The sequence below is a fragment of the Marmota flaviventris genome, chromosome 17 (assembly GCF_047511675.1).
Source record: "Marmota flaviventris isolate mMarFla1 chromosome 17, mMarFla1.hap1, whole genome shotgun sequence".
NCBI lineage: Eukaryota > Metazoa > Chordata > Mammalia > Rodentia > Sciuridae > Marmota > Marmota flaviventris.
Window position 1 is genome coordinate 43,442,881 of NC_092514.1, and position 17,502 is coordinate 43,460,382.

A 17,502-nucleotide genomic window follows, 5' to 3' on the forward strand; every position below is an offset into this window, starting at 1 on the left:
TTCCATTTCTAGATCCTGAATTAGCCATGGCCTTTCAGGTTTAGGGTTAAAGGATCTAGGACATTTTCAGTTTGGTGTTGATGAAGTACTTTCTTTCCATCAAATTAAAGACACTGGAATCTGCGGCTGTGGTTCAGTGGTAGAGCGCTTGTCTCATAAGAGTGAGGCACTGGGTTTGATTCTCAGCACCACATGAAAATAAATAAGATATCGTGTGCATCTACAACTAAAAAAAATTTTTAAAAAATGATAAATTAAAGACACTGATACTAATACAAGAAAAGATGCCTTCAGGGTAACAACTAACAGATATTCTCAGCTCAATTGAACAAATGTTAATATGAAATACTTACTAGGGATAAAATAAGGCACTGTTAAGGGTTTTCAGGGAACACAAATTTTAGAAGGAGACTTTTTCAAAACCCTAAAGTTTCCTAATCTTTCTACAAACAGTAGAAAGATGGTAAGTACAGAAATACAATACACATTGCCTGGTATGGTGGTGCATGCCTGTAATCCCAGCAGCTGAGGAGGCTGAGGCAGCAAGATCGCAAGTTCAAGGCCAGCCTCAGCAATTTAGCAAGGCCCTAAACGATCTAGTGAGACCCTGTCTCTAAATAAAATATAAAAAAAGGGTTTGCAGGGGTGCTGGGGTCGTGGCTCAGCAGTGGAGTGCTCACCTGGCATGTGTGAGACCCACATAAGATGTGTCAGACATTTAAGAACATGTCTCAGCACCACGTATAAATAAAAACAAACAAACAAACAAACAAAATATATATATATAAAGGGCAGAGGGTAGAGTGTTTGCCTTGCTCGCATAAGGCTCTGGGTTCAATCCCTAGCATCACACACAAAAAAAGGGGGGGGAGTGGCTTGGGAGCTGGGCATGGTGGTGCACACATGTAATCCCAGCGGTTTGGAGGGCTAAGGCAGGAGGATCATGAGTTCAAAGGCAGCCTCAACAAAAGTGAGGCACTAATCAACTCAGTGAGACCCTGTCTCTAAATAAAATACAAAATAGGGCTGGGGATGTGGCTCAGTGGTTGAGTGTCCCTGAGTTCAATCGCTGGTACCAAAAAAAAAAAAAAAAAAAAAAAGGGGAGGGGACTGGGGATGTGGCTTAGTGGTTGAGCTACCCCCTGGGTTCAATTTCAATCCTCAGTAACAAAACACACAAACAAAAAACAATACACACACATATACACACAACAAACATACAGCTATAAATGCAGGCAGTGGTAAAAGAACAACAATATATTATAGCTCAAAGAAAGGAAAGGTCATAGTGGTGTGATTAATTAGGGATTCAGGAAGGTGTTAGATTTAACTTTGGCTTTCAGGGATGGATAATATTTCTTCAACTAAATATGCATAATTCTGGATTCTCTCCAAATTCCTGATAACAAACTCTTTAGTGTTCTGTTACTGTGTATAAAAAATTACTTTAGCCAATTTAACCAAGGGGTTACACTGACACATAAAATGTGTTAGATATTTAAGATATTCTCAGCTCAACTGAACAAATGTTAATGTGAAATACTTACTAGGGATCAAATAAGAATAACAACAGTCCTTATATCCACCCATTATAAATCTGAGGAAGTAGGTAGGTTTAGACTAAAGCATATTCAGGTAGAATAAGGCAATGTTATACAAATGCTGTATGATTATTATGAAGCTAACAGGACAATTATTATAGATAGATAGCTTAACAAGAAAAGCATTAAAAATGGAGGTTCATATAAAAATCCAGTTATTTGGCACTATAAATATTTTACTAATTAATAGAACTAATGGTTTTGACTTTTAGTGATTTCACCACCATCAGCTTTCCCTACTATCATTTCCTAACAGGCAAAATAAGCCAACCCAGATAATTGCACAATTTCATTGCTTGAAAAACAAAACAAGATTTTCTTTTTATACGTAACAGCTTTAAAATTCACTCTGCTGGATAAGACATAAAATGTGTCAGACATTTAAGAACATATCTTAGAGTCTTCCAGACTGGAGGTCTGAGTGGAGTTCTACCAAATAAGCAAAAGGCGCAGATCACCAAACAGCCCTATCAACCATGTACACAGAGGAAACAAGGGAAAGGGCACAGCAGGAAGACGAAAGAGTAGAAGGAACTAATGGTTCCAAAATGAACAAAGAAGAAATTGTCTGTTAAAGAAGGATTCTTTAAGGATTTTTTCCTTTCAGAAAGATAAATAGAAAGAAGTATCTTAGATTCAGTTAGCAAAAATTAACAAGTGCCTACTATATGCCAGATACTATTTTAAGGCATTAAAATAACTCAGTGAACCAAAAGACAAAAATTTCTGACCTGAAGCTTATAATTCCACATACATTTGTGTGCTGGTGGGTGGGATGGTAAAGAGACAATAGGCCACACTCATGTTAAGTAAGTTACGTGGTACACAAAGTAATATAGATAAAGTATGTTAATGTTAGGAGAAAGTCAACATATCTAAGGATCCTTCTATAGGCAGAAGAGTTGAACCTGTCTGGTGGAAGGGAAAATCCTGACCTAACATTACAGGTGGACTGATTTGAAAAATTTCAGGGAAGATTAACAGATAGTAAGACATTAATAAAAACAACATTTATCAAGAAGGATAATCTGAAAGAAAACCATGAGGAGATAGAATTTCTATTAGAGTACAGAAAAATTTGTGTGGGGATGTTTCCCCTATTTCAGAAACAGCTAAAATATTTATATTATTACTCACTAATATTGTTTACCCAAGGAATGAAAAATGCTTGTTACCCCTTAAGCTACATCTGGATGTACATCAAGTAACATGCCTTTATAAAGTATGTCACTATGATACAATGGAACATAGCAAACATATCCCACATCTTGGTTTAGTGAAGGAACTCAGATTATCTGTTTCCTTTCAGAAACATATCAGGCACAGGGAAATAGCTTTGACTTTACAGAGCTTTGGTTGAATTGCAGGGCCTTAAACAAGTATTTTACCTTCTCTAATATGCTTTCCTTCTTTGTGCAATGTACCTAATAACTACCTCTTAGGATTGTCTTGACAGTGAGATAACCAATGCAAATTACTCCACACAGGTCCTGATAATAGCAGGCATTAAATGATTTAGTTTCTTTAGTTACATAAATATTTTATAGTTAAGAAGGCAATGCAAAAAAAAAAGAACACTGGGAAGAATACTGAACTTAAAGCCAAAAGACTTCAGTTCAAATTCTAGCTGTTATTTATTTTTAAGCAACTAATTTTTAAAAAATATTTATTTCTTAGTTGCAATTGGACACAGTACCTTTATTTCACTTATTTATTTTTATGTGGTGCTGAGGATCCAACCCGGGGTCCCACACGTGTAAGGTGAGCCACAACCCTAGTCCCTGCAACTAATATTTAATTACGATCGTATCTGTGACAATTACAAAATGGGCGCAGTAATCCCTCTATTCTAGGACTACATTAAACACTTAAAGTGTGAAGTACTTCATAAAAAATATGAATTACTATAACTTGAAAAATCTACTTACAATGTTTAAAAACATGCTAGATTTGAATCTTTATGAAATGAAAGGTCTGATAAGTTGTATATCAATCACTACAGATAGGGTACTTATTGTATGATAAATTTTGCAAAAATTCACAGAAAATTATTATATTCAAGAGGAGTAAAAGAGAATACATAAAATTTTATGGATTACTAGATAAACTGTTACAATCCAATGTTAATTAGTATTAAAGATTCCAAAAGGTAATTGCAGATACATTGCAAATTAATCAAAATTATTTATTATTTAACACAATATTTTATTAGTTAAAAAATTCTACTATGGTATTTAAATATACATATTTTGGGGTGCCAGGGATTGAACCTGGGACACTGAACTACATCTGAGCCACATCTCTAGCCATTTTTATTTTTTATTTTGAATTGCTTGGGGTGTTGCTAAATTGCTGAGACAGGCCTGCATTTGTGATCCTCCTGCTTTAGCCCCCAGAGTCACTGGGATTACAGGCATGTACACCCAGCTTATTTTAAATTTTAAGTGAGTAGCCCTATGATGTTAAAAATCTTATGTGGTGGTGTACACTGGTAATACCAGCAACTTGGCAGGCTCAGGCAGCAAGATTACCAGTTCAAGAACAGCCTCCTCAGCAACTTAGACAATCAGCCATGTAGGGAGACCCTGTCAAAAAAAAAAAAAAAAAAAAAAAGGAAAAGAAAAAAGAAAGGGGGGAGATGTAGTTCAGTAATAAAGTAATTCAGGGTTCAATCCCTAATACCTGCCTCTATCATAAAAAGGTTGGTCCACTAAACAACTTTTTGAGTCACAAACTATAGAAATGATCCCTAAAAGTCTTTGAGATTTTGCGTGGTTATTATGGCAAGACTAGAAGACAGATTCAAAAAACTCTTCCCAATGTTAAAACCTAAGATTAGATTCTAGGCAGATAGAAGCTGCTGAAATTTTCCTGTTCTATTCTTCTCTTCTAAGAATGAGAGGCAGAGAGGTATCAGGAAAAATCACTGGGGATATATATATATATATAAAAATTTTTATTGTTGGGGGCTGAACACAGGTCCTAACACATGATAAACACACTCTCTACCACTAAGCTATACCGCCAAATGGATGGAGATATATATATATATTCAGTTGTAGTTGAACACAATACCTTTATTTGTTTGTATGTGGTGCTAAGGATTGAACCCAGGGCCTCGTTCTTGCTAGGCGAGCATGCTACCACTGAGCTACAACACCAGCCCAGATAGATATATTTTTAACTATTATGAAATAATTTGCAGACAGAGGCATTATTACTTCACTATTTTTGCTTTTATTTTGGTAAATACTTCTCTTTGTTACAAATCATATTGATTAAAAACAAATTCTTTCCTTGTTTTTAGAAGGAAATGATTAAAAAAAAGAAAGAAACAATTCATGTCATAGTTCTAGAAACACATATCCATTTCTCCCTTATTTAGGTTCTTGGTGTGTGTGTGCGCGCGCGCGCGCGCACAATCTAAAGATTTTGCTAAGATTGGCTTTGAGGACTAGCAGATCTCACTTCTCTAACCACAACCCACATTGCCTTGCCTTTTCAGCAACCCTTTCTTCCCCATTCTCTTCCATACTAACATCTGGCTGGTTTTTAGTAAAGGATATTAGTGCTAAGAGAGGAAGTGCTATATAAGTATGTGAAAGAAAATAAGAATTAGTGAAAGAAAATAAGAATTAGTGAAAGGCAATATTCTCTCAGGTTGTGGTTACTAAAGAAACCATAATCTTTGGACCATGCATATGAATATGATGTACAGTCTCTTACATAGGAACACTACTTTTATTTGATAAAAAGTCTTTTTTTTTTTTTTTTAAGAGAGAGAGAGAGAGAGAGAGTATTTTTTTTAAAAAATATGTATTTTTCGTTTTCGGTGGACACAACATCTTTATTTTATTTTATGTGGTGCTGAGGATCGAACCCAGTGCCCTGCGCATGCCAGGTGAGCGCATTACCGCTTGAGGCACATCCCCAGCCCAAAATTCTTAAAATAGTTTCACGGAGCAAAAATAACAGAAGGATAGAAAGAAAGAAGGAAGAGGAGGAAGAAAGAAGACAAGGGGATTCACTAACCTCCAAATGACATTTACATGCTTTATTATTTAAATAAGCTACCAAACAAAAGAAGAATTAGCAACTTAATTTACTTAGGAGTCTGTTTCAGTACCCTCTAATGTGGTTATCATCAATAGATAGTGAATCTCAAGTATAATTACCTGGATATGCATTTTAATTATTGCTTTTCCAATCAGAGTTGCACCGAAGAAGGTCCAAAAAGGTACAAGAAAATGTCCACATGTTATTCCAGCCAGATCAAACAGAGGATTTGGGATCTATCAACAGAGAGAGAGAGAGAAAGAAGGACTTCCGTATATAATCCAAAGAACAATTTAATTTTATCACCCACTGGTATGTGATATTTTGCTGTCTTTTTTTTTTTTTTTCACTTTAAAAAAATTAGTTCTTTTTAGTAGACTGTAGAATGTATTTTGACATACCATACATACATGGAGTGTAACTTCCCATTTTTGTGGTTGTTGCTGTAAATCTTGCTTATATACAAAACAGGTATGGGTTCCCAGGTTCCCTGGTCAGAATACCACATTGTTCAGAAGGTTAGGCAAGTATTCTAATGTGTCTCTAACCTGGGTCACTTATTCACCCCAGGGCTGTTTTGTTGTTTAGTATGCTTACAGCAAACTAAGCTGTCCTTTTGTTTCTATTACTTATGGTAAACGCCCCATACTCTATTCCTTCTTCACCTGAGGAGTAGATGAAGCCCTTTATGTATGGGAATTCAACCTCATTCAGTAGACTCTTGGTGGTCTGCTGGATGTTTTCTGTGATAAGGTATGAGTGAAGCCTTAAGATTATTTCAGTAGTGACTAGGGTTCTAAAAATCTTTAGTCTGAACCAGGAATGGTAGTGTAGGTTTGAATCCCAGTAGCTCAGGAGGTTCAGGCAGGAGGATTACAAGTTCAAAACTGGCCTCAGCAACTCAGTGAAACCCCAAGCAACTTAGTGAAACTCTGTCTCAAAATAAAAAATAAAAAAATGGGCTGGGGATGTGACTCAGTGGTTAAGCACCCCTAGGTTTAATCCCTGGTACCCAAAAATAAAAAAACAAAAAAGCTTTAGCCTGAACTACAAATATTATCTAGAAGTACTTACAACATTCGCAAACATTCTAGTAAATTCACAAATATATTTATAGGTAGATGTGCTTATATTCTCAACATTTAAAAATTTATTATTTATATTTTATTTTAAGAGAGCTCAAGGCTGTGGAGCCAGGTGACTTTTTTTTTTGGGGGGGGGGGGCGGTTGTTACCAGAGATTGAACTCAGGGGCACTCAACCACTGAGCCACATCCCCAGTCCTATTTTGTATTTTATTTAGAGGCAGGGTCTCACTGAGTTGCTTAGCACCTTACTTTTGTTGAGGCTGGTTTTGAACTTGTGATCTTCCTGCCTCAGGCTCCCGAGCCCCTGGGATTACGGGTGTGCTCCACAATGCCAAGCACCCAGGTATATTTTAGAAAAAAAAATCATGTATGGAAATATCAGAGCACACAGATTCAGATGATTTGAATATTCATTCCCAGAGAAAAAAGTGATTCACAATAAATACCTTTCCAAACATTCCCACATTTTAAGAATGATAAAAGACAATTTTATGTAAAAATTCAGAGAAACCACAAGCTGTTTTCTCCCACAGTCCTTGTGGCTATTGGCTAAACCATTTATAAGCCAATTAACTTTATTCAAGTGTTAGGTAAATAAACTGAAAGGAAAATTAGAATTAAAAGAACCATGGAGTTGCTTTGAAATTTTCCCTCAACTAGAAGCTTTATTTTAGCTTAAATGTTGTCAACAAAATAATTAATAACTCTTTTTTACTTGTAGAAATGTAAGTATTAAAAATATCCTAGAGCCAGGCATAGTGGTGCACACCTGTAATCCCAGCAGCTCAGGAGGTTGAGGAAGGAGGATTGCAAGTTCAAGGCCAGCCTTAGCAACTTAGTGAGGCACTAAGCAACTTAGTGAGACCCTGTCTCAAAAACAAAACAAAAACAAACTAGAAAAAATTCTTGAAGAACCATATTGATCTTTTAAATTTATGTTAAAGTTTGTCTACATGTAATTAAATATAAAGAAGAGTGGCTAGGCCAGAGGCTAGGGAGGCTAAAGCAGGAGGATAGTGAGTTCAAAGCCAGCCTCAGCAAAAGTGACATGCTAAGCAACTCAATGAGACCCTGTCTCTAAATAAAACACAAAATAGGACAGGGATGTGGCTCAGTGGTTGACTGCCCCTGAGTTCAATCCCCAGTACCCTCCCAAAAAATAAGAGTGGCTAAGAAGTGGATGTTCAGCAGTAAGAACAGGTATTGATGAGTGACAAAGAATAAGTATCTTCTGCTTTAATAAATCAAAGGGACTTGCATTTTCCCTAAGAATAATGAAAGTTAACTCTCTACATCGACTATGTATACTGATTTGTTAAGTACTATTCTAAAGGGTTTACATCCTTAACACATTAACCCGCCACAATAGTATGTGATATCATCATACCCATTTTACATATTTAAATACTGAGACAATTTAAATACTAAGCAATGTCTCAGGCAAATGGCCCTTAAATTAAAAACATTATAATAGGGATCTTGACTTAATCTCATTCTTCTGGTTTCCATAGTATCTTTCCATGTATTTCAATGGTCTTTCTCACTAGATTAAGGATCCTCCTTCAGGACAGGGAATGTAATTTTTACTTTTTTTTTTCCCTTCCTCCCACCTTCTCTTTTTCTTAATACAGTGCAAGGGATCAAATGCAGGGCCTTGTAGATGCAAGGTGAGCATTCTACCACCGAACTAAGTCCCCAGTCCATGTTTTATTTCTTACTCCCAGAATTCAGGGGTTGATAAAAAGCTTATAAATCACAACAAAAAATGGGTGAACATTATGTGCTTGGCACTGAATTTGTTATATTATTATCGATTTTTTTTTGCTAGGGATTGAATGCAAGGGTTCTTAATCACCGAGCCACATTCCCAGCCATCCCGCCCCCACCTTTATTTTAAATTTTGAGACAGGGTCTTGCTAAGTTGCTTACAGCCTCCCTAAATTACTAAAGCTGGCTCTGAAACTATGATCCTCCTGCCTCAGCCTCCTGATCTATGGGATTATTTGTGTAAGCTACCATGCCCAACCTATATATGGTATCTTAAATCCTCAATATTTCTAGTATTGCCCAGATAAAAAGATAGTAATTTAGGCATATATATATATCTTAAAATATCTCTATGATGATAACATATCATGCAGTTTTCATGTTCTAGTACATAATGGATAAAGTAGCTCTATATCAGCAGACAATAATGGTTTTTAATTTTATTTATATCATACCAACCAGATGTCTAGTTATTCTGGCCAAATCCACCAATGAACTACCAACAATTATATACAAGCTCAGAGCTTCATTTCAAAAACATCTGTTTCTATTATGTTAGAAAAGGACCAGGATAAATACTAACTCATCAAGGAATGTCAATTTCACAAATTTAAGACATTTACAACATTAATTGCCAGGTATGAGGCCAGGTATGAGCAACCGTTTTTGGAAAGCGGGTACTGAAAATTGAACCCAGGGTATTTACCACTGAGCTACATTCCCTGTTCTTTTCACTTCTGAAATAATTTGAGACAGGGTCTAGCCAAGTTGCTGAGGATTTCATTATGTTGCTGAGGCTGGCCTTGAACTTGCAATCCTCTTGTCTCTGCCTCCCAAGTACCTGGGATTAGAGGCCTGTGTCTGGCTGAACTTGGGCAACTTTACTAGACCATGTCCAAAGTAAAATTAGGAAGGAAAAAAAGAAAAAGGGATGATGATATAGTCTGTGGAAGACAGCTTGCCAAGTATACAGAAGGCCCTGGGTTTAATCCCCAGTAGCAAGGGATAGAGAGAAGGAAGGAAGGGAAGGAGGGAGGAAGGAAAAATTAATTTTTAATGTGGCATTTATACACAATGGAGTATTACTCTGCATTAAAAAATGACAAAATCATAGAATTTACAGGGAAATGGATGGCATTAGAGCAGATTATGCTAAGTGAAGCTAGCCAATCCCTAAAAAACAAATGTCAAATGTCTTCTTTGATATAAGGAGAGTAACTAAGAACAGAGTAGGGTCGAAGAGCATGAGAAGAAGATTAACATTAAACAGGGATGAGAGGTGGGAGGGAAAGGGAGAGAGAAGGGAAAATGCATGGAAATGGAAGGAGACCCTCAGAGTTATACAAAAGTACATACAAGAGGAAGTGAGGGGAAGGGGAAAAATAATACAAGGGGGACAAACGAATGTCAGTAAAGGGGGCAGAGAGAGAAGAGGGGAGGGGAGGGGAGGGGAGGGGAGGGGAGGGGAGGGGGGATAGTAGAGGATAGGAAAGACAGCAGAATACAACAGACACTAGTATGGCAATATGTAAATCAATGGATGTGTAACTGATGTGATTCTGCAATCTGTATATGGGGTAAAAATGGGAGCTCATAACCCACTTGAATCAAATTGTGAAATATGATATATCAAGAACTATGTAATGTTTTGAACAGCCAACAATAAAAAATTAAAAAAAAAAAAAAAGAAAAATTAATTTTTAAACAAAAATGGCTTCTTAGTTCACTATAGCTGAAGAGTTCCTTAACCTGCCACAGTTTTTTTTCCTAGCTAGGTGTTAAGATTACTTAAAACAGATTTTATATGAATTCTTCCTTGAAATTAATACTTGGAACTTTATTCTACCACTGAGCTACATCCTCAGCCCAATATTGTCTCTCTCTTTTATATATATATATATGCTGAGGATCGAATCCAGTGCCTCACGCGAGCTAGGCAAGCGCTCTACCACTGAGTCACAACCCCAGCCCCCAAATATTGTCTCATTTGTTCTTACTGAACAAAGTCTTTTATGTCTGAAGCCATCACTGTGCTATAATATACTTAAAAGCCAATAAACAAGGTTGTGAATTTATCCAACATATAGGTACACATTCATTCAATGATTCACAAAATTCATATGCAATAAAATGACAGCATTTAGTAAAATTTCTCACTTTTAATACAGTTCACTTACTGAAGCACAGGCCAAAATTCCAAAAAATCCAACCTTCTGTACTAGATTTTGAACTGCCAGTTTAGCCCGCGAGGCAAAGTCCTATAAAAAGAAGGATTTTAAAATATTAATGTAAACTACAAAAAGAAAGGAAAGAGAGCTCTTTATGAAATTTATTGTATTGAGTATTTCACAATTTAATAATAATTGATTCATTTAATGGGTAAGATAAATAATTAATAGCATCACAGCAGGCTGTTCGCTGGAAAATATGCAAATAAAATCTTGACAAAATATTACATCCTTCAACTCAGCATATTCAAGATTAAATCCAAACACCATCACTCTAGTTTAGGATTCTCTCTGAATTTTCTAGGGATGAACAAAATATCGCAAACGAACCACATATCAACTTGTTCTGTTGCAAATAATGGCTGACATATCTTTTTATTTTTCCTTCTACAATTTGCCAGATGTAATACTCAATTGATGTTAGGGTAGAAAATCAGGATTTTTCAAGACAATCAATGAAAACATCTAAGCTAATCATTAATCAGAAGAGGGAAATAATGGTTATGTGGCAATAACTAAGCACTCATTATTTGAAAAGCAAGATAATGCCTTACATTTGCACAGCTTTCATTGTTTTATAAACTGTTTTCACAAACATTTTACTTGAGCCTTTCAACAATCTTGGGGTGTTTAGTAGAGGAGACAGAATTATAGCCAACTTATAAACCACAAAACCCATAACCTTTATACAGCCCATAAAAGTTTAAGGCTCAAGATGTAAAATTAGTAAGGGAAAAACATGAGAACTGATTCAATCTTTAGACTCTGAAATCTGTGGGGTTTTTTTGTGGTGTGGTGTGATGTGGGGTGTGTGTGTGTGTGTGAGTGATGCTGGGGACTGAACCCAGGGCCTTGTGCATGTGAGGCAAGCACTCTGCCAACTGAGCTATATCCCCAGCTCTGTGCTTTTTATTTTATTATGCTTTTCTAAGCTGAAACCTGTATTGAACTGGGTAATTTATTTCCATGATTTTCTTCTTTCAATATATTGATGGCACACTTATTTATATCTATTTCTATCATGTTTTTTCTTCATAGAAATCTCAGTCTTAAATTGGATTCTAATCTTTTTTTTTTGTTTTAAAATAGCATATACTCTAATGCAAATTCCAACAAGTTTATATGATTGAAAAAATTAGCTAATACATAAATGTCCGTTTAAAATGTTTTTTGTAGACAATGGACACAATATTTTTGTTTTTTTTATTGAGTTTTACGTGATTCCAAGGATTGAACTCACTGCCTCATACGTGCTAAGCAAGTGCTCTACTGAGCTACAACCCCAGCCCCAAATGTCCATTTAAATTTTTTTAATATATATTTTTTAATTGTAGATGAACACACAGTATCATTATTTATTTTTACATGGTGTTGAGGATTAAACTTAGTGCCTCATGCATGCGAGGCAAGCGCTTTACCAGTGAGCTGCATTCTCAGCCCTCCCAAATGTCCATTTTTTAAAAATATCTTTTTAGTTACAGGTAGACACAGGACATTTATTTATTTATTTTTATATGGTGCTGAGGATTGAACCCAGTGCCTCACAGATGCTAGGTGAGCGCTCTACCATCGAGCTATAAACCCAGCCCTGCAAATGTCCATTTAAAATAGTCTTCACTTTATAGAACCTAGTTAAGGATATAAAAGGTGACAATACAGATGCTAGAAGGCTATTTCACATCTTGGTAGAAGATCTAAAACTAGGAAAGCAAACTAGTTGAAGACATACTTCTCTACTCCAAACAGTTTAATGTATTCCCAATTAAAAAAATACTTTGATAGATAATAATACGTAGAATAGCCCTACCAAGTTAACACAATAATCATTACCGAAATTTAGGGGAAAAAATCTCCTATTTGCTGGGGAGGGAAAAAAAATTAAATAAACTGTATTTAAGAAGATATTATAAACACTTTCAAATTCACATTTATATGCTTTCAAAGTTAAATATTAACTCAATTCCACAACAAAATTTTGCAATTTATATATTTCTTTCCAAAGAGATTCTTTTTTTTTTTTTTGGTGTGTGTAGGGGTAGGGTATTGAACCCTGGAATGCTTAACCACTGTGCTACATCCCCAGTCCTTTCAATTTTTTATCTTGAGATGGGGTCTCACTGAATTGCTTAGGGCCTCCCTAAGTTGCTGAGGCTGGCTTTGGATTTGGGGTCCTCCTTTCTCAGCTTCCTGAATTGCTGGGATTACAGGTGTGTGCCACTACCCTTGCCTAAAATTCATTTTTTTTTTTTTTTTAAAGAAGGAGAGAGAGAGAGAGAGAGAGAGAGAGAGAGAGGATTTTTTAAATATTTATTTTTTCGGTGGACACAACATCTTTATTTTATTTGTATGTGGTGCTGAGGATCGAACCCAGCACCCCACGCATGCCAGGCAGGCGCGTTACCACTTGAGCCACATCCCCAGCCCTTCATTTGTTTTTTGATATTAGGTTTACTTTTAAAAGATTTTTTTTTTCATTGTAGATGGACACAATATCTTTATTTTTATGTGGTGTTGAGGATCAAACCCAGCGTCTCACGTGTGCGAGGCAGGCGCTCTACCACTAAGCCCCAACCCCAGTCCTAGGTTTTTTTTTTTTTAGTTTTCAATGGACTTTATTTTATTAATTTCAATATGATGCTGAGAATAGATCCCATGACTCACATATGCTAGCAAGCACTCTACCACTAAGCCACAATCCCAGCTCAGGTTTACTTTTTCAGTTAGTCAATTATGTCAGGTTTAATATCTATATATATTTTTTATTCAATTTACATCAAGGTTTTTATCATTTCATGAAAAGCGTATTTCCCATGTAATATTAACATAATTGCTTATTTTCTTTATACACATGTAGAAAATTGCACATGAAGTAGGTTCAAGGTAATAATAAAACTGAATTAAGTTTAATGTTTGTTTTCATTTACTTTGACCTTATATATTGCTTTGACAATACGGAAACTATTGGACTAATTTTTTTCATCTGTAAGATCATGTCACCAAAATTTCATAAAATTAGCTATGTTTGTTTCAACTTATTTTAAAATTTATTTTAATTAGATATATGACAGCAGAATGCATTTTGATTCATTGTACACAACTGCAGCACAACTTTACATTTCTATGGTTGTACACGATGTAGTGTCGCACCATATGTGTAGTCATACATGTACCTAGGATAATGATGTCCATCTCATTCCACCATCTTTCCTACCCCCACATCCCCTCCACGTTCCTCCCTCCCCTTTGCCCCATCAAAATTCCTCCATTTTTCACATAACCATCATGGATCTGCATCCACTTATTAGAGAGAACATCTGGCCTTTGGTTTTTAGGAATTTGCTTACTTCACTTAGCATGATATTCTCCAATCCATGCATTTACCTACAAATTCCACATTTTTTTCTCTTTTAAGAGAAAGCCTATATTTTGGAAGCAATTTTTTGCCACATGTACATCAGATATAGCGTTAATCTCCAGGATATATAAAGAACTCAAAAAAAACTTAACATCAAAAAAATAAACAACTAATCAATAAATAGGCTAAGGAGCCAAAGAGACACTTCTCAAAATATATACATTCAATCAACAAATATATAAAAAAAAGTTCAACGTCTCTAGTAATTAGAGAAACACAAATCAAAACTAAGATGTCATCTCATGCCAGTCAGAATGGCAGTTATCCAGAATACAGATAATATATAAATGTTGGCAAGGATATGGGGGAAAAGACACACTCATTCATTGCTGGTGGAACTGCAAATTGGTGCAACCAATCTGGAAACCAATCTTAGAAAACTTGGAATGGAACCACCATTTGACCCAGCTATCTATCTCACTCCTTGGTCTATATCCAAAGTACTTAAAATCAGCATACTATAGTAATGCAGCCAATCAATGTTTATAGCAGCTCAATTCACAATAGCTACACTGTGGAAGCAACCTAGATGCCCTTTAAGAGATGAATGAATAAAGAAACTGTAGTACCCACTTGAATCAAATGTATGATATGTCAAGATCATTGTATTGTCTCGAGCAACTAATAAAAAAATATATAAAAAAAAGAAACTGTAGTATATATACACAATGGAATATTACTCAGGTTTAATTTTTAAACAATTTAACGACTACAGCAAAGGGCATTTTCTACTTTTATTCAGATTTCTAACTTAAGATGATTAAAGTTTTCCCTCTTTCTCTCTCTCTATTTATTTTTGGTGCTAGGGAACCGACCTTGGGGCCTGGTGCTTACTAGGTAAGCACTCTACCATTCAGCTACATCCCCTTCCTGACAACCTATTTTTTAGTAAATGAATTTTCCAAGTCAGATGTATGGGAGAATAGTTTTCCTCATATGAACTAGGTGAGCACTCTATCACTGAGCTATATCACCAGCCCTAGAATCTTGTACTTATTTAAATCGAGTGATTAATAGTACCACCATTTGAAAATGAAAAATAGTACCACCATTTTTCTACTATAGAGATACATAAAACAAATTTAGATCAGCAAAGAGATATAATCATACTCTTTGTGCAATTTGTGTAAAGAAAAAATGATTCAACATTATACACATCACCCAATATACTAATATTGGCCTACCTTATCTACCTTTTCTTCTTTGCTTCTACAAAAAAAGATACTTCAGGCTATAGATGTTTAAAGAAACATGTTTCCTTTTGTAAATTTTAAAAATTTTTTTGAGATGGTAGTTTCACTACCTTTTCCAGGATGGCCTTGAACTCATCATGTTCCTGCCTCAGCTCAGATTTTACAGGTGTGCCCTACTGCACTGGTAAGAAACATGTTGTTAAGAGAAATTAGGCAAGAACAAAGGAAAACAGACTCCCTGTTCTTTTAGATGCCTGAGTGCCCACCATCAGTTATCCTTAAGGGTGCTTCAAGAATCTTTATTTCAGTGAAAACAGTTAATTTATTCAAACAAGTAAAGTAGAAACTTCCTTTAACCTTTTTTTTTTTTAATTTGAGGCTGCTTTGTATTATGACAAAAACTAGCAAAGTGCCGTTTTAATAGGGATTTTTACTTTTTAGAAATGGTGAAAGTCATCTACTAAAAATGGATCTCATAAATTTTATCATGTATTTAACACACATAGTGACCATGGTACTTTCAGTTCCTATAATTTTTTCCCCAGTCTTTCACAATATTCTCAGAAATATAATTACATACCAAATATCTATAAACATTAACTGAAATTAAACTAATATGAAATCTACAGTTTTCATCACAAGAGATAAACAATAGCTGAATATGCAGTTTGATGGGTTATTTTCCTTGCCAGTATAACAATAAAAACAAACAAAAACTCAAAGAAACATTGTTAATATTTGCACCAAATCTAAAATATTTTACAATAACTCATGAAGTAACTCATGCTTAGATTTCATAAATAATTATATTTTGTTTTTTAATTTTAAATTTATTTTAATATTGAGGTCATATAAGTAAAGCTTACTCATTTTTTAAAAAATATTTTTTATTTGTCAATGGACCTTTATTTTATTTATTTATATGTTGTGCTGAGAATCCAACTCAGTGCCTCACACATGCTAGGCAAGTGCTCTACACTGAGTCACAACTCCAGCCCCTTCATATATTTTAAAGGCTTTATTTAAAAAAAAAAAAAAAATTTGGTGGGGGGCGGTAGATTGAATTCATGCCTTGAAGTGCTCTATCACTGAAACACTCCCAGCCCTACAAATTTTTATAGCAGCTCAATTCATCAATTTCAATTCATTGAAACATTATTGATTATCCAAAATATTCTACATGTTAAACATAATTTTACTTTTCTTGCTGAATTATAGTTTTAAAAGTTCTTTATTTTCTTAAAGCCATTTCAGTACTTTTTTATTATGTATATAATTTGACAGCTCTTTTCATGTTGATTTCATAATAATATTGCTCATGAATTAAAATACTTATATTCCTATGTGACTTTAAAATATAAAGAGGGAGGAGCTGGGATTGTGGCTCAGGGGTAGAGAGCTCACCTAGCACTGGAGGGACCCGAGTTCGATCCACAGCACCACATAAAAATAAAGGCATTGTGTTGTGACCATCTACACCTAAAAAATAAATGTTTTTTAAAAAATATATAGAGGGAGATTTTAACTTATGTATATTATTTGCCAATAAACTTGACTTTACTCACATCCACTACTGAATGTCACCAAAAAAACCTCTTGTTTTTTTTTTAAGGTTTTATGCCAACCACTTGATTTTCTACTGAGCTATATTACCACCTGGAAATATCTTTTTTTTTTTTTTTTTTGGTACTAGGTATTGAAACCAATGGCACTTAATGTTAACACTAAGCCACATCCCCAGCCATTTAAATTTTTTTTTTTTTTTATCAAGATAGTGTCTCCCTAAGTTGCTTAGGGCCTCACTAAATTGCTGAGGTTGGCCTCAAATTTGGGATCCTCCTGTCTCAGCCTCCCAAATCAGAACCATTTAACAAATTGAACAAAATTAACTGTTTTGTTTTTGTCTAAAAATAATCCAAGTCAAAATATGTACCAAAAATAAACAATATTTTTGAGAAAAAATAGAAAAGATTACTAAAAAAATTGGTATGTTAGGTATTCAACACATCAAGTTAAATAACAAAGAAAATTAATGTTTAATTTTATAGTTTTGTAGTATACATGGGAACAATGTAGCAAGTTCAATTTGGTTACTTCCTCAAACTGTCATTCTTCATTTTTTTCAAAAAAATCTGTACAACTAAAAACAAATTCC

The 17,502-nt window shown here is 34.9% G+C and overlaps 1 protein-coding gene across 1 annotated transcript in view; it reads right to left on the minus strand.

The window, feature by feature from the left end:
• Window positions 1-17,502, minus strand: part of Vmp1 (vacuole membrane protein 1) — a 115,878-nt gene that overhangs the window by 19,905 nt on the left and 78,471 nt on the right. The window contains exons 8-9 of the mRNA XM_027950230.3: window positions 10,689-10,769; window positions 5,777-5,893 (exon numbers count right to left, since the gene is read on the minus strand). Coding sequence (XP_027806031.1) covers window positions 5,777-5,893; window positions 10,689-10,769 — 198 coding nt within the window. The remainder of the gene's footprint in view (window positions 1-5,776; window positions 5,894-10,688; window positions 10,770-17,502) is intronic.